Here is a 24,747-nt window from a genome sequence, read left to right on the forward strand (position 1 = left end):
GGTGCTGTTGTTACTCCGAAGGGGAGAACTTTGAACTGATAGTGATTCCCCTGAATGGTGAATCTGAGGTATTTCCTGTGTGAAGGGTGTATTGGTATGTGGAAGTATGCATCCTTCAGGTCTAGTGTAGCTAGGAAATCCCCCTGAGTGAGTAGTGGGAGAACCTGTTGGAGGGTGAGCATATGGAAATGCTCCGACAGTATATATAGGTTTAGGGGTCGCAGGTCTAGGATAGGTCGGAGCGAGCCGTCCTTTTTTTGGGATCTAGAAGTACAGAGAGTACACTCCTGTGCCGTGCTGGGCGGTGGGCACTATTTCTATGGCCCCTTTTGCGAGCATAGCAAGCACTTCTTGCTGGAGTAAATCTAAGTGTTCGGCTGACATAGGACGGTGCTTTGGTGGTATATTGGGTGGAGTGGAAGTTAGTTCCAGACAGTACCCATGTTGAATGATGTCCCTGACCCACCTGTCCGTGGTGATGTTCTTCCATGCGGGCAGGAACAGCTGGAGTCGTCCCCCGACAGGTGTTAAGTGGTCGGGGGGTAGGGAGAGGGCGTCACTGTTTGTTTTTTGGGGAGGACCTGGTGTTGCCATATCCACGTCCCCTGCCCTTGGCGCTGGATCCACGATATCCACCCCTGTTGTTTTTGTCGTAGGTGGGTTGTGTGCCACCTTTGGCATACTGTTGTTGTGACCCCTGGCCCCTTGACGTTCCCCTATTTCCAGTGCGACGAAAGGAGCCACTACGAAATTGTTGGGTTTGTAGCGCCCCCATAGATTTGGCAGTATCTGTGTCTTTTTTTATTTTCTCCAGGGTAGTGTCAACGTCTGGGCCAAATAAAAATTCCGTGTTAACCGGTAAGTTGAGGATATTGTTTTGGATCTCGGGTTTGAAGCCTGAGATGCGTAACCAGGCATGGCGTCGCAGCATGACACTAGTGTTTATTGCCCTGGCCGCTGTGTCAGCTGCGTCTAGGGCGCATTTTATGGACGCATTAGTGAGTAGTTGTCCTTCTCTAATGAGGAGCTCCGCTGACTCTTTATACTCCTCTGGTAGGTGTTGGAGCAGTGACTCTAGCGTGTCATAATGTGACCTGTCATAACGTGCCAGGAGTGCTTGTGTATTGGCAATGCGCAGGATATTGGCTGCTTGCGCTGCCACACGTTTGCCAGATGTTTCAAGGACCTTTGACTCTTTGTCTGGGGGAGGAGCATCACCAGTCGTCTGTGAGTGGGCTCTTTTGCGAGCGTTGGCAACCACCATAGAGTCTAATGGCAACTGACCCCTAATGTATTTAGGGTCACCAGGTGCAGGCTTATATTTCTTTTCAATCCTGGGGTTTAACACTCGGGCTCTTGTGGTGTCCTTGAAAATGTCTTTGGCAGGCTTCAGAACCCCTTTAAGCATGGGCAGAGTCTTGACAGTTCTTTCCGAAGATGCGAAAGTGTCAAGCAGGAAGTCCTCCTCAATGGCGTCAGAGTGCAGTTCCACCCCATGATGAGCAGCAGCCCGTTCGATAAGGGCATTAAATGCGGCCGTGTTCTCTGTAGGGGAAGTTTTAATATTGTAGAGTTGCGCATCCTGAGCATGTGGCGTGACACTTGGGTATGTGGGGTCATCCCATGCCTGATCAGGATCCTGTGTGTCATCGGGATCTGCGTCCCCGGGGTAGATGGTATCGTCCCCACCATATTCCTGCATTGGGTCCGATTCAGAAGGGGTAGGAGAAAAGGACTGCGGAGCTAGTTGGAGGGGATGGAAGTGTTCTTGTAGCACTGGTTCCTGCTCCGCCGGTAGCTTGCGTTTAAGAGGAATTTTGTATGGCACCTCTTCCCTGACTGGCGTGATCTTGCGCTTGTGGAGCATGAGCCTGCCAGTGTCGGCGTCGATAAACTGTGGCCCTGAAGGGTCGTGTTCTGTTAGGCCGGAGGTGGACTGTGTGTGGAGGACACGTGTACGAATTTGAAAGAGTTTCGGTGCCGATGTCGGTGGCAGCCCAAAGGTAATGTTGGTGGGCTCCGAGTGCACTGTCCCGGGTGAGGTAGTGTGGGGACCCGAGGTAGAGTGGAGGGCTACCTGGTCCCGGATACGTTGGAGAGATGCAGAGACCTGCTGCACAGCAAACTGAGATGGTGGTTTGGTGGGCATCTTGGTAGTAGGTGTGGAGGCCGACCCCGACTTTTTTGTCGGAAGGGGGTCACTGGCTTGAAGGGATGCATCGATAGTCGACGTGGTCGAGGACTTCTTTGGCATCGTCATCAATACACGGAGGACGGGTGCCACACTCGGCGGACCTACGTCTCGCACTAAAGAGATTCGTGTAGAAACGAGGGCACGATATGTGAGACAACGACAGAGAAGCGTTTGTACACGAACACCTCCTTGTTGTTGCCGTGTTATTCCTCGTTTCCACGCACTGAAAACAGAACCCCTTGTGGGCCGGAATTACAACCACAATTAAAAGATTTCACGAATACCAAGAAAGCCTTGAGGAAGTCGCGGGTTCACATTCCCGATGCGACGAAACACGTGTTGGCTGTAATCTCGACACTTCACCTGGAATGGTCTCATTAAAGAAGACAAGAAAGAGATTGTACTTTGTTTTTCAAAAAAAGAAGATATGCTTTATGTACTCATATTTCATGTGTATATTTACTTAAACACTTATACTTGTCACGTGTGCTGAGGCTTCAGCAAGAAGTTTTGTTAAGCTCCGGCTTACATTTGTAGAGTGTGTGGTGTCTCTACGCCTTTCAGCACCGTCCTATCAGAGAACGGATGATTTTTTGTGCACTTTCTCTGTAGCGCCGGATACCTATGACACATACCACGCATCTCTAAGCTCTTAGAGTGGAGGGCTACCTGGTCCCGGATACGTTGGAGAGATGCAGAGACCTGCTGCACAGCAAACTGAGATGGTGGTTTGGTGGGCATCTTGGTAGTAGGTGTGGAGGCCGACCCCGACTTTTTTGTCGGAAGGGGGTCACTGGCTTGAAGGGATGCATCGATAGTCGACGTGGTCGAGGACTTCTTTGGCATCGGTGCTTTAGGCGTCGACGTTGCCGAGGCGGCCATTTTGACTGTGGAGGCGACGGGCTTCGGTGTCGGCGCCGAAGGTGTTGGTGCCTTGTGGTGCACGAGGGCGCGCCTCTTCTGTGCGTCGACCGCGTCTGCTGCGGTGAGCTCGGCGCCGAAGTCTTCCTGTACGCGTTCGGAGCCGACGACTTTTTTCAGCGTCGGCGCCGGGGCAGTGGACTGTTTCGACGCCCTTGATCCGACCACCACCAGTTTCGCTTTCGGTTTTGAAGGGACTGGAGCGATGGATGTTTTTGGGTTTAACAACCCGGTCGTCTTGGGTAATATTGGCTCTTGCATAGTGTTCAGTGCCGGGCCGGAAGGCGGGGCCGAGGAACCATGGATTAGGTCTTGGGTAAGGCCCGAAGGCGATCCCTCGACCGGAGCCTGACGACTAATTTCGGCCTCCGTTCAGACGGATTGGCCTAACTCCTCGGGAGAGCTGTCTTCTTCAGCCCCATAGGCTTCGTCGATGTCCCCTACCTCGTCGACGGCTTCTTCACGTCGAAAGAGCTCTTCGTCATCGTCGTCCGATCGGGAACCATGCTCCGAAGCGGGGCTACATAGTATTTCTTCCACGCTCTCGGCGTCCTCGTCCTCGGTGCTGAATATGTTGGTGGGTGCGGGCGCTGCCTGCTGCGCTTCGAGCCTCGCTGCCCGTCGGTTCCGTAGAGTTTTCTTGGATAGGAACCGCGCGCAGGCCATGCATTTTGATTCGTCGTGATCCGGCGAGAGACATTTGTTACAGACCGGGTGGACGTCGATGTGAGGGTACTTGGCGTGGCACAACGGACACCTCTTGAACGGAGTTCTGGATTCCATCGTCGATGGAGCGTCGAAGTTTGGACCAATTCGACTCGAAATTTTGAAAAGGGTGTGGAGCACTAGGACTAGTAGTCAACACCGAACGGTAACTGTACCGATGAAAACTATAGGCCTTTTGGCCTAAACTAAGTATTCCGAAGTTGAGCTAAGATAGTTGCATCCGAACCCAATGGCGGAAAAAAACAATCTGGGGATGGAGAGGATGCCCATGCGCACTGTGGTCCAGGGGAGGAGTCACCCATCTCAGGATACTTCGAAGACTCTTCCAGGACAACAATGTGCAATCATCCGGACCCAACACTAGGCGGCGATCTATGCACAGATATGAATTCAGTAGCCCACATGCCTCGAACATTCACAAGGTGAGGAATCCACGGGCAGAGTATCCAACAGAAGCAGTGGTTATTGTTGGTTAGTGGTATTAATCTTGAGCTCTCAAAGAAACCATTCCATGTATTTATGCCAGTTTCTTTGCGGTAGGTTGAATCAAAAGGAATTAGGAGTGATCACTAGTGGGGGGGGCAGGGGTTTGGGCGGGTCTGGGTAGGGCATGTGAGCTCATGAAAATATTGGTGGGATTAACGGAGGAGCTAGAGGAGATCAGGTGTGGCTAGTTTGCAGAGGTAAGACTTTTAAAGGAGAGGTTGCAATCCTTGAAATGAGGGGTGGGCAATATACAGAAATAGAATAACAGGTTGTATTTATTACCAACAATAATAACAATGATAATACTATTACTAATAATAATAATAATAATGATGGAGAGTAACCTCTTAAGTGCGTGGGTCCAGTGGTTTTTTTGGCAGTTAGGATGCCTCTTCATGTTTGTGAGGGGCATCGCTGGAAAGGGGAGAGTCGTCCCTTTCCAGTGATGGCCCTCACAAATGGGGGACAATTTTTCTTTTAAAAGATGTGTTTATAACACTGAACAGAAAATCCTTGAATTGAAAATGCTTTATATGAGGCATGCAACTAGGTATGGGTGAATTTGTTTTTCAGAATTGCAGAAAGATGGATGTGAATCCAGTGGAAAATCCACATTTTCTGCTGGATTGGCAACCGCCTAGAACCATTGAAAAAAGAGGAAAATAAATGCAGACAAAAGGCGCACACACCACTCTTTCCTCAGAGGTGGAATGGAGAAGGTTTTGAGGCCCTTTGTCTGTGATACCATTTCCGGACCTGGATACCGAAACAACAGTAATTTTAGGTAGAGATCCCTACAGTGCTTTCTCAGATGCTGCTAAAGAGGGATACTACAACCTTTTCAAAAGCAGCTGGTGGGGAAGCATTTACCACAGCCTCCAGTCCCACTGAGAATGATTTGACATTACATTTCTGGTCATTCACAAAACTTAATGCCAAATCTTCTGCCTCGCCCAACCCTGACAGACGCTTAATTAACATTTGTCTGCGTTAGGCTGGAGACAAGCTTATCATATCCCCATACACTTCTTAAGAAGTGTTACCGTATCAGCATATAAAAACCCTTTAGAAGTATTAGGGGAAGATGGGGGACAGGAGGCAAAGCTCCTTGGCATTAGATCCCATGTCTTACTACTGGTGATCCAAGAAACCTAATGCTAAATGAGCCATTTCTTAAAACCGGCATTTAGAGCAAATTCCGACTAAGATTTTGCTTTGAGGGCAAACTTTTTTTTAAAATAGTGTATTTTTGTCTTTTCCCGCTTGAGTTCTGATACTTAACTACACATTAGTCCTTTGCATGCTATGGAAATAATTCACCAAATTTAAACAAAAGACAAAATAAATTACCTTTTGCATTACACTTTTACAATCATGTGTCACAACCAGATTAGAAAGAAGAGTAAAAGCCATCTGCTGAACTGCGCTGTTCTCTGGAGAGAGCTGTGAAGCCAATTTCACAATACTGTACATCAAGGAGTTGCTGGATGGGCCTCTCTGGGAAGATGGCATGAAATTTACCGAAGCAACTGCGCAACAAAGAGAGGCACAGCCTGAAAGAAAGAAACACCACATCATTAACGAATGACAAATAACTAAATTGCTTCAACATTTAGAATTCTGACATGATTTTGACAAGTTGCAAGGCAATAAATGCAGTACTTGGCAAGAGACCAAGCTACCTGAAAAGTCTGTTTATAAAAGGGTTCTTTCCGCTACACTGTTTCACTCAACCATAAAAAATGTGCTAATATTCTCCCTATTGTGGAAAGACCTGTATAAAAGTAGTGTGGCTAAATGTACTGTTTTCAGGGTACATGCCCCATCACTGCCCCTATCATGCGTCCATTGACCTATATGTTTTTTGACATTTCTAACTATACATTTTAAGTGAAAAAAAATAATCTAATTAAGCAGATAATCATGCTCTGAAATACTGGAGAATCCTGCTGAATACATTTAAAGCATCACATGACAGTTTCTTGGCCCAGAGGACTTGCTGTGCCAGTACAGCTGGGCACTCAGGGCACGGATACACATCCATTACCATGCAGAGGGCTTTTCTGTTCCAACAAATCAATATTTGACCACTTGGAAATCGGGGGCCAAGATACTGCTGGTGCTGAACTCGGGTTTTTTGTGTAGAGATTTTCTATTTTGAGTTTAAAAGGTTCCTCTAGAGATGAAAATGAACAACTTTGTCGATTTTGTTTTTTGACCTGGACCTTAAAGCAGAGAAAATGGTACTGTTGGGAATGTCATGGGCCTGGTACCAACAATAAATGTGATGTTGGCAGGGCTCGGTCATGGCAACATTTCTTTGGTCGGAAAATCTGCAGCTCCTTTGGGGACTTGCTGTGCATGATCGCTGAACTAGGGAGCAGATGTTGCATGTTATCAAAACACATGCCTCAGACTTGTAAAAGAAACATCAATGAAAGCTTATTTAAACGATTATCCGTATTTGCTCGCTGGATTTCATTTTGACCTTGTTTCTGCTGCTCAGATTTCTTTTTTCTACCTAAATGAATTGTATCTAATCTTCAAACAAACTGGAGCTTTACCAAGGACTAGAGCAGTTCCTGGAAGGAGGAAATCTTGGATAGCTGTCAGCGATGGCTTAGGCATTGAGGCATTACGTTACAGCAAGAAAAAAAATGCACAAAGAAATGGTGAGACTACTAACATGAAACTATATGCCGATTGTTTTTGGATTAACACCCCGACAAACAGAAAGATTAAAAAGCATACACAGCTATGAAAATAATGAATACTGGTGAATGATACTGCTCTCTTGCCTTATTAAAAACAACAGTTTTCAGTCTCTTTCTTTGCCATAATGATCAAGGTTGAATTTCTCAGGACAGTAGAAACAGTGATACAAGATACATATAGAGTACAATATTAAACATTAAAAATATTTAGTTTACTTTTTAAACAAATTATTATTTTTATTTCACCCTACCGTGAAAGGCTCATCCTGTTGCCTTCGCTACATAGTCACGTTTTTAGGTTTGATATGTACGGTGTTTGCAACCTTCAGGGTTTACATTTTGTACTGTATATTTCCTTTTAATGGGCTTTGAGTCAGCCTCCTTCAGGCATTGTTTTTTGCTTCGGAACCTTAAGCCTGAATTTTCTATTTGTCTATTGGTTATTTGGTAGTGTACTTCCACTTCTACTGGAATGCACAAGGAACTATTTTACAACTGAAATTAGTCACTGAGGTATCCTTCAGAACTGGAACCTGCACTGGCAAAAACACCTGAACCATGAATGCTACAGCAAAGAAAGCAGCATTTATTTCTGCAGCATCAATTTCTCGGGTGCTTTTTTCTGCACTTGCCCCTTATAATTCAAAAGAATATCATACTACCAGCAACATTTTATCATATCAGATAATCGCCTGCTGTTCTGAAAACGCTACTATTACTAATCAATGAGAAAATGGAGTTCAAAAATAGTTCTTACTGCCACTCATTGTAGGAAGTTCTAGTTGTCACCCACTACCTGTAACAGGTAACATACTCACACAGCACCGTAAAATATGACACAGCTTGACTCAGATACAAGAAACACGATTCTATTTCTGGATGGGAAATATATGTGTATCGAATATGTAGATGTTTTAAGGCAGCTTATGTGTACCTTCCTTCTTGTTATTTCCTTCTTTTTTAATCACCCTGGATGCAGAGGTCACAATAAGTTTGAATGTAACAGTGCAAATAGAGGGAAGAGTGTGTCGTGCTACCTCCAAGTGGTTTTTAACATCACTTGACTCCCTTCACCTAACCACCTACCATTTTGGCTGTACAGTTGCACAAGTTACTACTTGTGTAACAATATATCTGTAAGAGACATTAGTTAGTGATAGATTCCTTACCTTAGAATAATCCCCAGGCGTCAGTCTGGATCCGGAAAGATTTCTGCTTAGCAGTACCCCTGCGCGCCAGTAGGCGGCTGTAGGAAGGTGGATATCTGACTATGGTTACCCCCAAATTTTTGCCTAGTGTCTAGCTGGTTTTTCGACTTAGTTGGCCTGAGATCCTGCCATTCAGGCTCTCAGGCTATCTGCTCTCTCTGTAAAATGGACTCCATGTACCCTAGGTACATACCCAATTGGTTGGATCACCCTTTTAGCCCCTGTACCAGTGTACACTAGGTACCCAGGGCATTGGTGTATCCAAGGCCTGCCAGGGGCTGAAGCATGTATTATGCCACCCCAGGCTTGGCCTAACAATCTGACACAACTGGCTGATCACTCAGCTGGGGTAAGTTGGTGTAATCACCTCTTACTTAGGTGTAGTATACCTATACCTAAACTTAAATGGGACACCTGGTAACCTATAAGTCACTCCTATGGCAGGCCTTAACAATCCTGAAGGCAGAGTGCTTGGTTCCATGTGAGATGGTGCTCTGGCATGAGCTGAGCCTGTCTGCAGTGGTCGGAACAACTTCCTTCTACTGTTTCCAGATATCGTCATACCATATACTCTTAAGTGCATTATGAACCTCGCGGTTAAATGCTATCTTTGGTTTGGCTTTATCAAAACATGTCGAGTAAGGTGTCATACGAATTGGAATACTAACCCCTCGCCAATTCTGGCGACGGGGTTAGCATTCCACCCTTCTAGAGGGACACGACATGTACAGTGCCTGAAACCCGGGTAAAATCAGACATAGCCTCAGCTCCACAAAATGGATGCTGCCACCACAGACACAAGTCTGCCCTCCTGCTGCTGGGAGTCCTTCCAGCTTGGGAGGTGTGGACAAAGGGTTTCCTGCCAGGGGAGGTGCATGCACCACCCCAGACAGGATTTTGTGTATTGGTCAGGTAGGGCTTGAAAGAAACCAGACATGCCTGTGGCTCACAAGGAGCCTCGGTGCATATGCCAGTTCAAACCGGTCCTGGGGCACACCAGTCCCGGGCCTGGGGCGAGCTGGACAAAGGATTGGGGGTGTAACCACCCCCCTTCCTGGTCCCACCCTTAGGGAGGGACCTAGCAGGTAGTCCGGCCCCTAGAATCCGCTTAAAGGTAGGAGCTGTGTCCTAAGACTTCAGACATCCTGGAATCAACTTGAAACTAAGAAGAAGACGGGAACTTCGACGCTCTGCCGCACAGAGGACTGAAGCCAATCTCCCCTGTGGTCAGGGAGTGACCACCTTGCTAACGCAAGCACCATCCAGCGAATCAACGTCTGCTTTGCCGCCGCCTCCCGCCGGAGCCCGAGCCCAGAGACTGACAAGACCTGGACCTCCAGACCTCTCACCGCCCGATCCACAGTCCCTGAAAAGAGGAGACCCGTGGAGGCACCGAGACACGTGGAGCCAGCCATCTTGGAACGACTACGACAAGCTGACAAGTGCAACAACCGAGGCTCCCTCCAAGTTGTGCTTTGGGTCCTGAGAAGCCCAACCCTCGAGCAGCATCTGCACCAAAGGTGAGCCCTCCAGCATCTCCACGATCTGCGTGGGGCCCTTCTGCATTTTGCCACTCGACGCGCCTAACCGGTTGCTGGCCCGCTGGCTAGTGGCCATCTTGGCGACGAAATCTACGACAAACACCGCTGGTCTGGTTGCTCCAGACTGGCCCTTGCTCCCCTCCAAAGGAACAATCCCTCTGACCTTGCTGGTCAGAACCAACAGCTGATTTCCGAATCCTCCTACAATTGCTTTTGCCAAGGCTTGTTTGCTTCGATCAAGTCGCCGACACCGCCGACAGCGAGAACCTGCGTGGGACAGCTCGTGAGCCGACTCCTGGACGTCGTCGACCTTCAGGGACCACGTGGCTGCGGAGACAAGCTACCCCTCATCACCTGTTTGCACCCGACATCGCCTGGTACCCCCCTGGTGCCACGCTGGTCACTGGCTAGTGACTGTGAACACTGTCCCCTCTGCTTACAGGTCTTCAACATCTCCGATCCACTCTTGGGTCCACTGCATCTCTCCCGGACCGACCGCCTGCAGCATCTTTGTCTTCAAGCTCAACGGAACAGATAGAAGAAACCCGACGCACTTTGAGGCCTATGCACCTGCTTCCTGTGGGTGAGGTAAAGCTGGTACTCCGGTGCCCAAGTGTAGTAATACATCTCTAGTGCCTGTGTTCCAAATCTTAAGTTCCTAGTTAACCCGGAAGATCTCCTTTGCAGTAACTTTGTACTTTTTACGCACCCATTGAAACCTATGGGAGCACGCGTGTGACTATTTGCTCTGCACACGCCACCCGTGGACCTCCTGGTCACTAACTGACGTTAGCTCCTTGTAGGCCCAGCGATTCTAGAGGCCCTAGGCCTTTTCCCTTTTCTGTTCGTGGTACTTATACCACTATTTTAGTATATGGTTCGAGTGGCCACCAGGGCCTATCCATATAAAGTGCAACTTCTGTGTATTCTGTGATAATCTTGTTTGACGATTTGTGCTCCTGTGCTCATAAAGAGACTAGGGGTTACTTTGATAAATAAATACATATATATTTTGAATATATATCTGTGTGGTGTCCTTTCATTGGTATAAAAGGGGGTTGCATTTGGTAAAACAGCTGGCTTAACACGCTTCACGAGTTTAGCCTCAAAGACTGCTTAGCCTACGCTACCACTAGGGCAGCTAGTCCGAAAAGGTTGACTTACAACCACACCATAAGGGTTGCTTGGCATGGTACAAGGTGATCACTTTAACTAGTGAGCATCATATACCAGGCCAACTTCTCACATTGGTGAGCAGCGGTTGGATTTGAGCTTGCTGTGTTTTACCATTGTAATCTCTTGGTTACCAATTGAAAGATCACATAGGTACCTGTAGGTACATATAAAACAAGATTAGATATACATAAGTTCTACTGAACTTAGTTGTTGTAGAGCAAAGGGAGTAGCACACCCTGACTACAACTACTAGATAGGTTTAGTAGGTAAACCCAAGTGTAGGTAGATTGCAACACATCCACCCACACTTAAGAGCAATGGCCGGGGCAGAGGGGTCCACTGTACCCATCTCTGTTGAGAGTGACCCCCAGAGGGCACCATCCAGCTTTGCTACCCTTAACCAGAATGAGCTCAGGCATTTGGCAACTCTTAGAGGCCTTAAACAGCCCAAGAACCCTACCTCTGCTGAGCTCAGAGAACTCTTACAAAATGATGAGAATCAGAGAGAACTCAGGAAAGCTTCCCAGTTAGCCCCCTTAGGGTCAGGAACAGGAGGCCCCCCTTCTGAAGATGCCACAGAGGTACCCCCTTTCAATAGTCACCCCTTAGATGGGATGCCTACCACAGAGGAAGAAAGTGATGGGGATACAGATGTGAGTGGGGATGAAGGGAGAACTAGCCCAGTGCCAAGTGTTATACTTGGCCCAGCTAAACTAAGGCTATTGGGGACTGACAGTGGGTTCACCCCATTGGATCTCCCCAGTGGACTTAACACAGGGCTTGGAAGGCAAAGGAATCGCTCAGGTGACTCCAATGCTTCCCATGGCTCTAGAGGCTCTCAAGGTCACTCCAGAAGGAGACTGACCACCCCTCAGAGGAGGGAACATGACGCCAGAATGCAGGAAGCCCAGCTGAGGATCAGGAAGCAGGAGCTAGAAGTAGCCCTGATGGAAGAAAAACTGAGCAAGGCTAGGCAGCATAGAGAGAGTGGGTCTATACCCACTGGTGGCAGCAATGTCCCTAGGGACAAAGATAGGGTCTTTGACAATAGGAACCTGTCCAAGATTGTGCCCCCCTACAAAAGTGGGGATGACATCCACAAATGGATGACTGCTCTTGAGAGAGCCTGCAAAGTGCAGCAGGTTCCTGAAGACCAGTGGGCAGCAATCTTATGGCTCTCCTTTGAGGGGAGAGGCAGAGATAGACTCCTCACTGTTAGAGAAGAGGATGTCAGAAATTACAGAGTCCTGAAGAGTGTCCTAGTTGATGGGTTAGGCTTAACCACTGAACAGTACAGGTTAATGTTCAGAGACACCCAGAAGACACAGACTCAGGACTGGTCTGAATATGTGGAATGTGCCACTAAGGCTTTGGAGGGTTGGTTGCTGGGAAGTAAGGTGTCTGATTATACAGGATTGTACAATTTGATGATGAGAGAGCAGATTTTAAGTAATTGTCAAAACCAGCTTCTCCATCAACACCTGGTAGACTCAGATTTGACCTCTCCCCAAGAATTGGGAAAGAGGGCAGATAAATGGGTCAGGACCAGGATCAGGCCTAAAAACCAGGGTGGTGACCAAAAGAAAGATACCACCAAGCCTCAAGAGAAGGGTGGGGATAAAGAAAAAGAGAAACCTTCCTCAGGGCCCCAAAACTCCACACAGGGTGGTGGGTCCCAAGCTCCCTCCTCTACCACAGCTAAAAAGCCCTACTGCCATGAGTGTAAAACTCCTGGGCATTGGAAAACTGACAGCGGTTGCCCAAGGGCTAAAAACAAAACTGTTCCTCCAATTACTCCTGTCACACCACCTATTACTGTCAGCAGTAATCCCCCAGGTGGTGGGAGTGCCCCCAGAAATCTGGGTGGGTTTACTTGGGGAACACAGGGGGACCCTGGCTTAGCCAATTCCCCTACAGCAACCACTCTTGTCTGTGATGGTGGCATGGGGTTTGCCAACTTCACTGCCTGTCCCAACACTTTGGGTAGGTACAGACAGGAGCCCTACATCAATGGTACAAAAGCTGAGGCCTACAGAGACACTGGGGCTAGCATCACAATGGTGGCCCATTGGCTAGTTCCCTCTGAGCAGCTTTTGCCCGGTTTCTCCTACCAGGTGACTAACATTGATGGCAAACAGAACAGTCATCCCATGGCAGAGGTATGTCTCAGCTGGGGAGGGGTCACTGGCCCTAAAAGGGTAGCAGTGTCCCCAACCTTGCCTGTAGACTGCTTACTGGGGAATGACTTAGAACTCTCAGCTTGGGCTGGAGTTGAACAAGACACCCATTCTAAAATGGTAGGCCTTTCACAAAAGGGTAGGGGGGTTGTGCCATTCACAACCCCTGTCCAAATAGATTTCCTCCCTGAAAAGGTTGGAAGGGCAGTGGTAGCCACAGCCCAGGCACAGACAGACTTCCCTGTAGGGACTGGCAGAGCTGTGACAGTCACAGCTCAAACACAAACTGAGTGCCCCCCTGAAAAGGTTGGCAAGGCTGTAATGGTCTCAGCCTATACTCAGACTGACATAGGTGTAGTGAAGCCTGAAACAATGGATCACTCCACACAAACTGAGAGTAGTGGGGAGGAAGAAAAGTCTCCCTCTCCCCAGACATTAGGAAAAGGTCAGCCTCCTCAGGGATCTGACCTCACCCCTTGTGAAGGAACTGCCCCAGAGGTAGCCAGGCCTGGCCTGGCAGAGCCTCTGATGTCAGTGGCCCCTTCCAAGGTGGGATCCAGTCTGGTGCAGGTAGCCTGCCTCTCTCTACCCTGCCTCAGTCAGCCCAGGGCTGCAGAGGTCAGGGAGGCCAGTGGACCCCCAGAGGGCCCCTGTCCACAAGAACCCCCCCATCAAAAGAATGAGGATTGCCTGGCTAGTAGCCCTAGTCAGGTGATGGGTAAAAACATTCCTGAGGGATCTCCTTTACAGGTAGTTAGGGACCTCCCCCAGGGGGATTCTGTTGGGCACAGGCAAACATGGGACCTTAGGGCCCCAAACCTGACCTGTCCCTCCAGTAAGCCCACAAAAGGGACCCAGCCTCCAGCTTTAGGTAGCCAGAGGCTGACCCTGAGAGCACAGTGCAACTCAGTTAAAGAAAGAAAGGCATCCATGGTGGAGGATGATTGGAGGAAGCTGAGGCCTCACTTTGAGGACACTCACTTCAGTACTCCATCTCAACACCAGCCTTTTACTTTGCCAAGACACACCACAGGTAGAGATTCCCTATGGTGGAGACCCTCTGATACCCTTAGGGTGAGGGATTGCTTAGTGGACCATGAGACAGGGGGTAACCATGCCAGTGCTGGTTCCTCCTTATATGGCCACTTGGGCAATATAGGCTTACCTGGTCAAGGTCAGCCTTATCTCCCTTCGTTTGGGGGGGGGTTGTGTAGGAAGGTGGATATCTGACTATGGTTACCCCCAAATTTTTGCCTAGTGTCTAGCTGGTTTTTCGACTTAGTTGGCCTGAGATCCTGCCATTCAGGCTCTCAGGCTATCTGCTCTCTCTGTAAAATGGACTCCATGTACCCTAGGTACATACCCAATTGGTTGGATCACCCTTTTAGCCCCTGTACCAGTGTACACTAGGTACCCAGGGCATTGGTGTATCCAAGGCCTGCCAGGGGCTGAAGCATGTATTATGCCACCCCAGGCTTGGCCTAACAATCTGACACAACTGGCTGATCACTCAGCTGGGGTAAGTTGGTGTAATCACCTCTTACTTAGGTGTAGTATACCTATACCTAAACTTAAATGGGACACCTGGTAACCTATAAGTCACTCCTATGGCAGGCCTTAACAATCCTGAAGGCAGAGTGCTTGGTTCCATGTGAGATGGTGCTCTGGCATGAGCTGAGCCTGTCTGCAGTGGTCGGAACAACTTCCTTCTACTGTTTCCAGATATCGTCATACCATATACTCTTAAGTGCATTATGAACCTCGCGGTTAAATGCTATCTTTGGTTTGGCTTTATCAAAACATGTCGAGTAAGGTGTCATACGAATTGGAATACTAACCCCTCGCCAATTCTGGCGACGGGGTTAGCATTCCACCCTTCTAGAGGGACACGACATGTACAGTGCCTGAAACCCGGGTAAAATCAGACATAGCCTCAGCTCCACAAAATGGATGCTGCCACCACAGACACAAGTCTGCCCTCCTGCTGCTGGGAGTCCTTCCAGCTTGGGAGGTGTGGACAAAGGGTTTCCTGCCAGGGGAGGTGCATGCACCACCCCAGACAGGATTTTGTGTATTGGTCAGGTAGGGCTTGAAAGAAACCAGACATGCCTGTGGCTCACAAGGAGCCTCGGTGCATATGCCAGTTCAAACCGGTCCTGGGGCACACCAGTCCCGGGCCTGGGGCGAGCTGGACAAAGGATTGGGGGTGTAACCACCCCCCTTCCTGGTCCCACCCTTAGGGAGGGACCTAGCAGGTAGTCCGGCCCCTAGAATCCGCTTAAAGGTAGGAGCTGTGTCCTAAGACTTCAGACATCCTGGAATCAACTTGAAACTAAGAAGAAGACGGGAACTTCGACGCTCTGCCGCACAGAGGACTGAAGCCAATCTCCCCTGTGGTCAGGGAGTGACCACCTTGCTAACGCAAGCACCATCCAGCGAATCAACGTCTGCTTTGCCGCCGCCTCCCGCCGGAGCCCGAGCCCAGAGACTGACAAGACCTGGACCTCCAGACCTCTCACCGCCCGATCCACAGTCCCTGAAAAGAGGAGACCCGTGGAGGCACCGAGACACGTGGAGCCAGCCATCTTGGAACGACTACGACAAGCTGACAAGTGCAACAACCGAGGCTCCCTCCAAGTTGTGCTTTGGGTCCTGAGAAGCCCAACCCTCGAGCAGCATCTGCACCAAAGGTGAGCCCTCCAGCATCTCCACGATCTGCGTGGGGCCCTTCTGCATTTTGCCACTCGACGCGCCTAACCGGTTGCTGGCCCGCTGGCTAGTGGCCATCTTGGCGACGAAATCTACGACAAACACCGCTGGTCTGGTTGCTCCAGACTGGCCCTTGCTCCCCTCCAAAGGAACAATCCCTCTGACCTTGCTGGTCAGAACCAACAGCTGATTTCCGAATCCTCCTACAATTGCTTTTGCCAAGGCTTGTTTGCTTCGATCAAGTCGCCGACACCGCCGACAGCGAGAACCTGCGTGGGACAGCTCGTGAGCCGACTCCTGGACGTCGTCGACCTTCAGGGACCACGTGGCTGCGGAGACAAGCTACCCCTCATCACCTGTTTGCACCCGACATCGCCTGGTACCCCCCTGGTGCCACGCTGGTCACTGGCTAGTGACTGTGAACACTGTCCCCTCTGCTTACAGGTCTTCAACATCTCCGATCCACTCTTGGGTCCACTGCATCTCTCCCGGACCGACCGCCTGCAGCATCTTTGTCTTCAAGCTCAACGGAACAGATAGAAGAAACCCGACGCACTTTGAGGCCTATGCACCTGCTTCCTGTGGGTGAGGTAAAGCTGGTACTCCGGTGCCCAAGTGTAGTAATACATCTCTAGTGCCTGTGTTCCAAATCTTAAGTTCCTAGTTAACCCGGAAGATCTCCTTTGCAGTAACTTTGTACTTTTTACGCACCCATTGAAACCTATGGGAGCACGCGTGTGACTATTTGCTCTGCACACGCCACCCGTGGACCTCCTGGTCACTAACTGACGTTAGCTCCTTGTAGGCCCAGCGATTCTAGAGGCCCTAGGCCTTTTCCCTTTTCTGTTCGTGGTACTTATACCACTATTTTAGTATATGGTTCGAGTGGCCACCAGGGCCTATCCATATAAAGTGCAACTTCTGTGTATTCTGTGATAATCTTGTTTGACGATTTGTGCTCCTGTGCTCATAAAGAGACTAGGGGTTACTTTGATAAATAAATACATATATATTTTGAATATATATCTGTGTGGTGTCCTTTCATTGGTATAAAAGGGGGTTGCATTTGGTAAAACAGCTGGCTTAACACGCTTCACGAGTTTAGCCTCAAAGACTGCTTAGCCTACGCTACCACTAGGGCAGCTAGTCCGAAAAGGTTGACTTACAACCACACCATAAGGGTTGCTTGGCATGGTACAAGGTGATCACTTTAACTAGTGAGCATCATATACCAGGCCAACTTCTCACAGCGGCGCCGTGCGGCTCCGCGCCCGTCACTGGCGTTGTGCACGCCGGAACGACGCCACTGAGGCTACTTGGGTGCCACCCATGCGCGCTGACGTCGGTTCTGTACACAACTTTCTGCGCAGAAACGCAGTGTCATGCGAGATGACCTTACCCCTATTAATCAGTTTGCAGAACGGGGAGGATCGGTGGGGCGGTAAGGAATCTATCACTAACTAATGTCTCTTACAGATATATCGTTACACAAGTAGTAACTTGTGCATATGAAAGAGACACGTTAGTGATAGATTCCTTACCTTGGAATAGATACCCCAGCAATACCAACCCCGGTGGAGGGTCTGCGAACAAGATTACACCAGAAAGTCACGGAGCACAGAACTGCCAAAGAAGCCGTCTCTCCGGACCCGACTGTCAAGGCAGTAGTGCTTGGTAAATGTGTGCAGCGAGGCCCACGTAGCTGCCTGACAAATATCCTGCAAGGGGACACCGCGTCCCAAGGCAGTAGTGGCTGCAGTTGCCCTGGTCGAATGGGCACGCAGACCCACAGGAGGATCCTTCTTGGCCAAGGAGTAACATGCTTTGATGCACAGAACGACCCACCTGAAGATGGTCCATTTGTGCACCGCCCGACCTCTGTTGGCGCCCACGTAGCCAACAAAGAGATGATCATCCACCCGGAACTGCTGTGTACGCTGCAGATAGAATGCAAGCGCACGTTTAGGGTCCAGACGGTGGAGCCGCTCCTCTTCCTGTGAAGGATGCGGAGGCAGAAAAAAGGGGGCTAACTGATGGTCTGCCCGATGTGGAAGGGCGTGACACCCTTTGGCAAGAAAAGAGGACGTGTCCTCAGAACCACCTTGTCCGGATGAACAGAAAGGAAAGGAGGTTTGGAAGAAAGAGCCTGGAGCTCACTCACTCTCCTGGCAGAAGTGATAGCTACCAGGAAAGCCGTCTTGAGAGTAAGACAACTTAAGGGACTGTTATGAAGGGGCTCAAAGGAAGCGCACATCAGAAAAGTCAAGGCAAGATTCAAGTCCCACTGAGGCATTATGAAGGGCACAGGTGGGAACGTATGCGTAACGGTTAACAACCGGGGACTTAAAAAGAGAAGGCTGATCAGGAAGCCGGAGGAAGGCAGAGATAGCCGAAAGATAACCTTTAAGAGTGCCCAGAGTAGAGCCCTGCTGGGCCAAAGAGAGAAGGAACAGAAGAACCTCAGAAAGAGGGGCAGAAAGGGGATCCACAGTCTTAGCTGTGCACCATGCCACAAATCTGTTCCACCGACAGGCATACACCGTTTTAGTGGAGGGACGCCTGGCAGCCAAGATGACATCACAGACTTCGGGAGGAAGATCGAAAGGTGTCAACTGCCGCCGCTCAATCTCCAAGCATGGAGGTGGAGACTGGACAGGTTCGGGTGGAGGACCGTCCCCTACAGCTGCGACAGAAGATCCTCCCGAAGAGGCAGACGGAGCGGGGGATCGATGCTCATACTGAGTAGCTCGGGATACCATACTCTTCGAGCCCAGTCTGGAGCCACAAGAATGACTTGGGCCCGGTCGCGCCTGATCTTCTTCAGCACTCTGGGCAGAAATGGTATAGGCGGAAAGGCGTACAACAGACCGCAGCTCCACTTGAGACGAAAAGCGTCTCCAAGCGAGTGTCGCCTTGGAAATTCCAACGCGCAGAACTGATGACATTGCGCGTTCAGACGCCACTCGTAATCCACCAAGCACCGGCGGCTGAGTTCGAGCGCTCTAGCGTTCAGAGAACCTGCCAGGTGTTGAACCACCAAGGTAATGCCTTGATGTCCCAGCCACGTCCAGAGGCGCAGAGCCTTATGACAAAGGGTCCACAACCCCACCCCGCCCTGTTTGTTGCAATACCACATGGCGGTGGTGTTGTCCGTGAACACCTGCACTACACTTCCCCGGAGAGAGGGAAGGAATGCTTTCAGTGCAAGTCGGATCGCCCGCAGCTCCAAAAGGTTGATATGGAGCCGGGACTCCGTCGGACACCAGAGGCCTCTGATCTCCGCCTCCCCCATGTGGCCTCACCAGCCCAGAAGGGACGCATCTGTCACTACCGTGTGCTTTGGTTGGGCAAGGGAGAGGGATCTGCCATTGACCCAATCGCGATTCGTGAGCCACCACTGCAATTGCCGTGCAGTGCCCTCCGAGATCTGGACATGATCGGACAGGTTGCCCTGATGCTGCGCCCACTGGAACTTCAGGTCCCACTGCAGAGCCCGCATATGCCATCTGGCATGCGGCACCAGCAGGATGAAGGAGGCCACCAGGCCCAGAAGCCGGAGGGACATCCTGACTGGAACCCGGGATTCAGGCTGAAAGAGCAGGACCATAGCCTGAATATCCCAGACTCGCTGGTCAGGAGGATAAACCGAAACAGCGTTGAAACCAGAACCGCTCCGATGAAAGGGATCTTCTGAGAGGGACTCAGGTGTGACTTCGGCACATTGATGGAGAACCCCAACAGATGCAGGAGGTCGGCCGTAGTCTGGAGGTGGGAGACAACTGCCTGGGGCGAACTCACCTTAAACAGCCAGTCGTCGAGGTAGGGGAAGACTGACACCTCTGACCTATGCAGAGGAGCTGCGACCACCGCCATTACCTTCGTGAACGCCCGAGGGGCGCTGGTAAGGCCGAAGGGGAGCACGGCAAACTGAATATGCTCCAGGCCTACCGTGAAACGCAGGTAACGCCGGTGGGCCGGCCGGACGGGAATGTGAAAATAAGTATCCTGCAAGTCCAATGCTACCATACAGTCTCCAGGGTCCAGGGCAGACAGGACCTGAGCGAGAGTTAGCATCTTGAACTTCTCCTTCCGGAGGAAGCGATTGATGTCCCGGAGATCCAAGATGGGGCGCAGGACCCCCTTGTCCTTCTTGGGGACCAGGAAGTAGTGGGAATAGCAACCACTCCCTACTTCCTGATCAGGAACGTACTTGATGGCCCCCTTGGCCAGGAGGGCCGTGACTTCCTGACGGAGAAGAGCCAAATGATCCCCCGACATGCGGTGGTACCGAGGTGGCGTGGCTGGAGGAGAGGACAGAAAGGGGAGCGAGTAACCTTGGCAGATTATCTGCAGCACCCACTTGTCCGACTTAATCTTGCGCCAGTGGTGGAGGTAGAGGTAAACCCTGCCACCCACTGGCGTGGGGTGCCCCCTGAAGCTCGGATTAGGAAGGTTTAGTTGTGGAAGCAGCAGGGTTGGAAGTGGACTGCCCTGCACGCTGGTTACCAGACTCGCCCCTGCGGAACCCAAGTCTGCGGCCTCGCTGAGGCTGTTTCTGCACAGGCTTGCTGGAAGAGCGCGCCTGGGAACCCCTGCCCTGGCCACGAAAGGAACGAAACCCCGTTGTGGCAGGAGTTTTTGAAGAAAGACCCAAAGACTTGGCCGTGGCACGAGGGTCTTTAAAGCGCTCCAGGGCATTGTCAGCCTTATCACCAAAGAGGCGGGAGCCATCGAAGGGCATGTCCATGAGCGAGAGCTCTGGACATCGGGTGAGAAGCCAGTGGAATGCAACCAGGCGTGGCGCCGCAACGCCACCGTCGTGGAAATCGCCCTGCCCAACGAATCAGCAATGTCCAAACCACACCTAATGGCAAACTTCGCCGCATCCTTGCCCTCCCCAATTGCTTGGGAAAGGACAGCCTGGACCTCCTCAGAGCACTGAGGCAGAACCTCCGCCACCGAATCCCACACTGCGTGGGAGTAACAGCCCAATAAGCAGGCGATATTAACCGACCTCAACCCCAAACTGGCTGAGGAGAACAACCTCTTGCCATATTGGTCTAGCCTCTTAGAGTCCTTATCCGGCGGAGCTGAGGGAAAGGCACTCTGCGATGTCGAGGCCTGAAGAACAAGTTACTTACCTTCGGTAACGATGTATCTGTAAGAAACATTAGTTAGTTAGATTCCTCACCCTAGAATATCCCCAGGCGTCAGACTGGATCCGGAAGATTTTTCGTCAGCAATACCCCTTGCGCGTCGCTAGGCGTCGTCTGCGGCTCCGCGTCCGTCGTCGGCGTCGTGCGCCGGGATGACGTCGTCGGAGTACTTAGACGCCGCCCTCGCGCGCTGACGTCAGTTCTTGTACATAGCCTTCCGCGCCAGGAACGCAGAGCCATGCAAAGACCGACACTGGTGCCAAAAATAAAATCTAGGGGCCTGAAAAGGATAACCTTAACCCTAGATGTCAGTTCGCAGAACGGGGAGGATGGGTGGGTCGGTGAGGAATCTAACTAATGTTTCTTACAGATACATCGTTACCGAAGGTAAGTAACTTGTTCATCTGAAAGAAACACGTTAGTTAGATTCCTCACCTTAGAATAGATACCCAAGCAATACCATCCCCGGTGGTGGGTCTGCGAACCAAGATCACACCAGAAAGTCCTGGAGGACAGAACGGCCAAAGAAGCCATCCCTCCGGACTTGGCTGTCAAGGCAATAATGCCTGGCAAACGTGTGTAGCGAAGCCCACGTCGCCGCCTGACAGATGTCCTGCAAAGGGACTCCCCGTCCCAAGGCAGTAGTAGCCGCCGTGGCCCGAGTAGAATGGGCGCGCAGCCCAGCAGGAGGGTCCTTTTTAGCCAAGGAATAGCAAATTTTTATACACAAAACGACCCACCGAGAGATGGTCCGTTTGTGCACAGCTTTCCCCTTCTTAGCGCCCACGTACCCAACAAAAAGCTGGTCGTCCACCCGGAACTGTTTTGTGCGGTCCAGATAAAAGGAGAGCGCACGTTTTGGGTCCAGACGGTGGAGCCTCTCTTCCTCTTTGGAAGGATGCGGAGGCGGAAAGAAGGTGGGCAAGGTGACAGACTGCCCAAGGTGAAATGGAGTCACCACTTTAGGAAGAAAGGAGGGACGAGGCCGAAGGACAACCTTGTCCGGATGAACAGATAGAAAAGGAGGCTTTGAAGATAAAGCCTGGAGCTCACTCACCCGTCTAGCCGAGGTGATGGCCACCAGAAAAGCAGTCTTAAGAGTCAGAAGACGAAGAGGACAATTGTGAAGAGGCTCAAAGGGAGCGCACATCAGGAACGTCAATACCAGATTCAAGTCCCACTGAGGCATTACAAAAGGGACAGGAGGGAACGTGTGTGTAATGCCTTTGAGAAAGCGTGTAACCACAGGGGACTTGAAAAGAGAAGGCTGATCAGGAAGCCGCAAGAAGGCGGAGATGGCAGCAAGATAACCTTTCAGGGTGCCCAGGGCAGAGCCCTGCCGGGCCAGAGAAAGAAGGAAGAGGAGAACCTCAGAAAGAGGGGCGGAAAGGGGATCCACAGCCTTTGCTGTGCACCATGCCACAAATTTGTTCCACCGGCAGGCGTATACCGACTTTGTGGAGGGACGCCTGGCTGCCAGAATGATATCACAGACTTCAGGAGGCAAGTCAAATGGCATCAACTGCCGCCGCTCAATCTCCACGCATGGAGGTGGAGGCTGGACAGGTTCGGGTGGAGGACCGTCCCCTGCTGCTGCGACAGAAGATCCTCCCGAAGGGGCAGACGTATCGGGGGATCGGTCAACATACTGAGTAGCTCGGGATACCAGTATCTTCGTGCCCAATCCGGAGCCACCAAGATGACTTGGGCCCGGTCGTGCCTGATCTTCTTCAGCACTCTGGGCAGAAGTGGTATAGGCGGAAAGGCGTACAACAGACCGCAACTCCACTCGTGACGAAAAGCGTCGCCGAGCGAGTGCCGCCTTGGAAATTCCAACGCGCAGAACTGCTGACATTGCGCGTTCTCTTCGGTGGCGTATAGATCTAACCAAGGCTCTCCCCACTGCTGAAAGAGACCTTGCGCCACTTCGGAGTTCAGACGCCATTCGTGATCCATCATGCACCGGCGGCTGAGTTCGTCTGCTCTGGCGTTCAGAGAGCCCGCCAGATGTTGAACCACTAGGGTGACGCCCTGGTGTTCCAGCCATGTCCAGAGGCGCAGAGCCTCCTGACAAAGGGTCCACGACCCCACCCCGCCCTGTTTGTTGCAATACCACATGGCGGTGGTGTTGTCCGTGAACACCTGCACGACAGTTCCCCTGACAGAGGGAAGGAAGGCTTTCAGTGCAAGCCGGATCGCTCTCAACTCCAACAGGTTGATGTGGAGACGAGACTCCGCCGGAGACCAGAGGCCTCTGATCTCCGCCTCTCCCATATGGCCACCCCAACCCAGGAGGGACACATCCGTCACTACGACATGCTCCGGTCGGGGAAGGGAGAGGCTCTTGCCCTTGACCCACTCGCGGTCCGTGAGCCACCACTGCAACTGCTGTGCAGTGCCCTCCGAGATCAAGACATGGTCGGACAGGTTGCCGTGATGCTGGGCCCACTGAAACTTCAGGTCCCACTGCAGAGCCCGCATGCGCCGCCTGGCGTGATGCACTAGTAGGATGCAGGAGGCCATCAGCCCCAGAAGCCGCAACACTAGCCTGACCGAAACCCGGGATAGAGGCCGAAAGATGGGAATCAGGGCCTGTATATCCCGGACCCGCTGTTCCGGTGGATGGACCCGGAACTGCGCCGAATCGAGAACCGCTCCGATGAAGAGGAGCTTCTGAGAGGGACTCAGGTGTGACTTCGGCACGTTGATGGAAAACCCCAGCAAATGCAGGAGATCCGCCGTAGTCTGGAGGTGGGAGACGACTGCCTGGGGCGAGCCCGCCTTCAGCAACCAGTCGTCGAGATAGGGGAAGACTGGAACCCCTGATCTGCGCAGATGAGCTGCGACCACCGCCATCACTTTCGTGAACACCCGAGGGGCACTGGTGAGGCCGAAGGGGAGCACGGTAAACTGAAAGTGCTCTTGGCCCACCGTGAACCGCAGGTAACGCCGGTGGGCCGGCAGGACGGGGATATGGAAATATGCGTCCTGCAAGTCCAACGCTACCATCCAGTCTCCAGGGTCTAGGGCAGCTAAAACCTGAGCCAACGTTAGCATCTTTAACCTTTCCTTTCGGAGGAAGGCATTGACGTTCCGGAGGTCCAAGATAGGGCGTAGGCCCCCCTTGCCCTTCTTGGGAACCAGAAAGTAGTGGGAATAACAACCACGACCTACTTCTGGACTCGGAACGCGCTCGACGGCCCCCTTGGCCAAGAGAGCCGAAACTTCCTCGCGGAGAAGATTCAAATGATCCCCCGAGATACGGTGGTGCTGCGGTGGCATGGCTGGAGGGGTCGTCTCGAAGGGGAGGGAGTAGCCCCTTCGGACGATTTGCAGCACCCACCTGTCCGATGTTATGGACCGCCAGTGGAGCAGGTGATGGCGAACTCTGCCACCCACTGGCGTGGTATGGGCCTGAAAGCTCGGACTAGGAGGGCTTTGAGGCGGAGGCTGCCGGGGTGGAAGTGGGCTGACCACGTCGGCCTCCATTTCCGCCACGGCGGAAGCCACGTCCGCGACCGCGCGCAGGTTGGTTCTGCGGCTGGTGGCTTTGCGGACGTGAGGAGGCGCCCCTTCCTTGGCCACGAAAGGGGCGAAAAGCGGAGGTGTGCGCCCGCGGAGCCGAGAGGCCCAAGGACTTGGCCGTAGCCCGGGAGTCCTTAAAGCGGTTTAGCGCACTGTCCGCCTTCTCACCAAACAGGCGAGTGCCATCAAAGGGCATGTCCATGAGGGTGGTCTG

At 51.5% G+C, this 24,747-nt stretch overlaps 1 protein-coding gene across 3 annotated transcripts in view; it reads right to left on the bottom strand.

Moving 5' to 3' along the window:
* The window catches only part of RTTN (rotatin), a 1,165,399-nt gene that overhangs the window by 55,857 nt on the left and 1,084,795 nt on the right, over positions 1-24,747 (bottom strand). For all 3 annotated transcript variants that reach the window (XM_085605903.1, XM_085605904.1, XM_085605902.1), the window contains one exon: positions 5,678-5,880. In XM_085605903.1, coding sequence (XP_085462029.1) covers positions 5,678-5,880 — 203 coding nt within the window. The remainder of the gene's footprint in view (positions 1-5,677; positions 5,881-24,747) is intronic.

Source organism: Triturus cristatus, chromosome 5_1 (genome assembly GCF_964204655.1).
Source record: "Triturus cristatus chromosome 5_1, aTriCri1.1, whole genome shotgun sequence".
Lineage (NCBI taxonomy): Eukaryota > Metazoa > Chordata > Amphibia > Caudata > Salamandridae > Triturus > Triturus cristatus.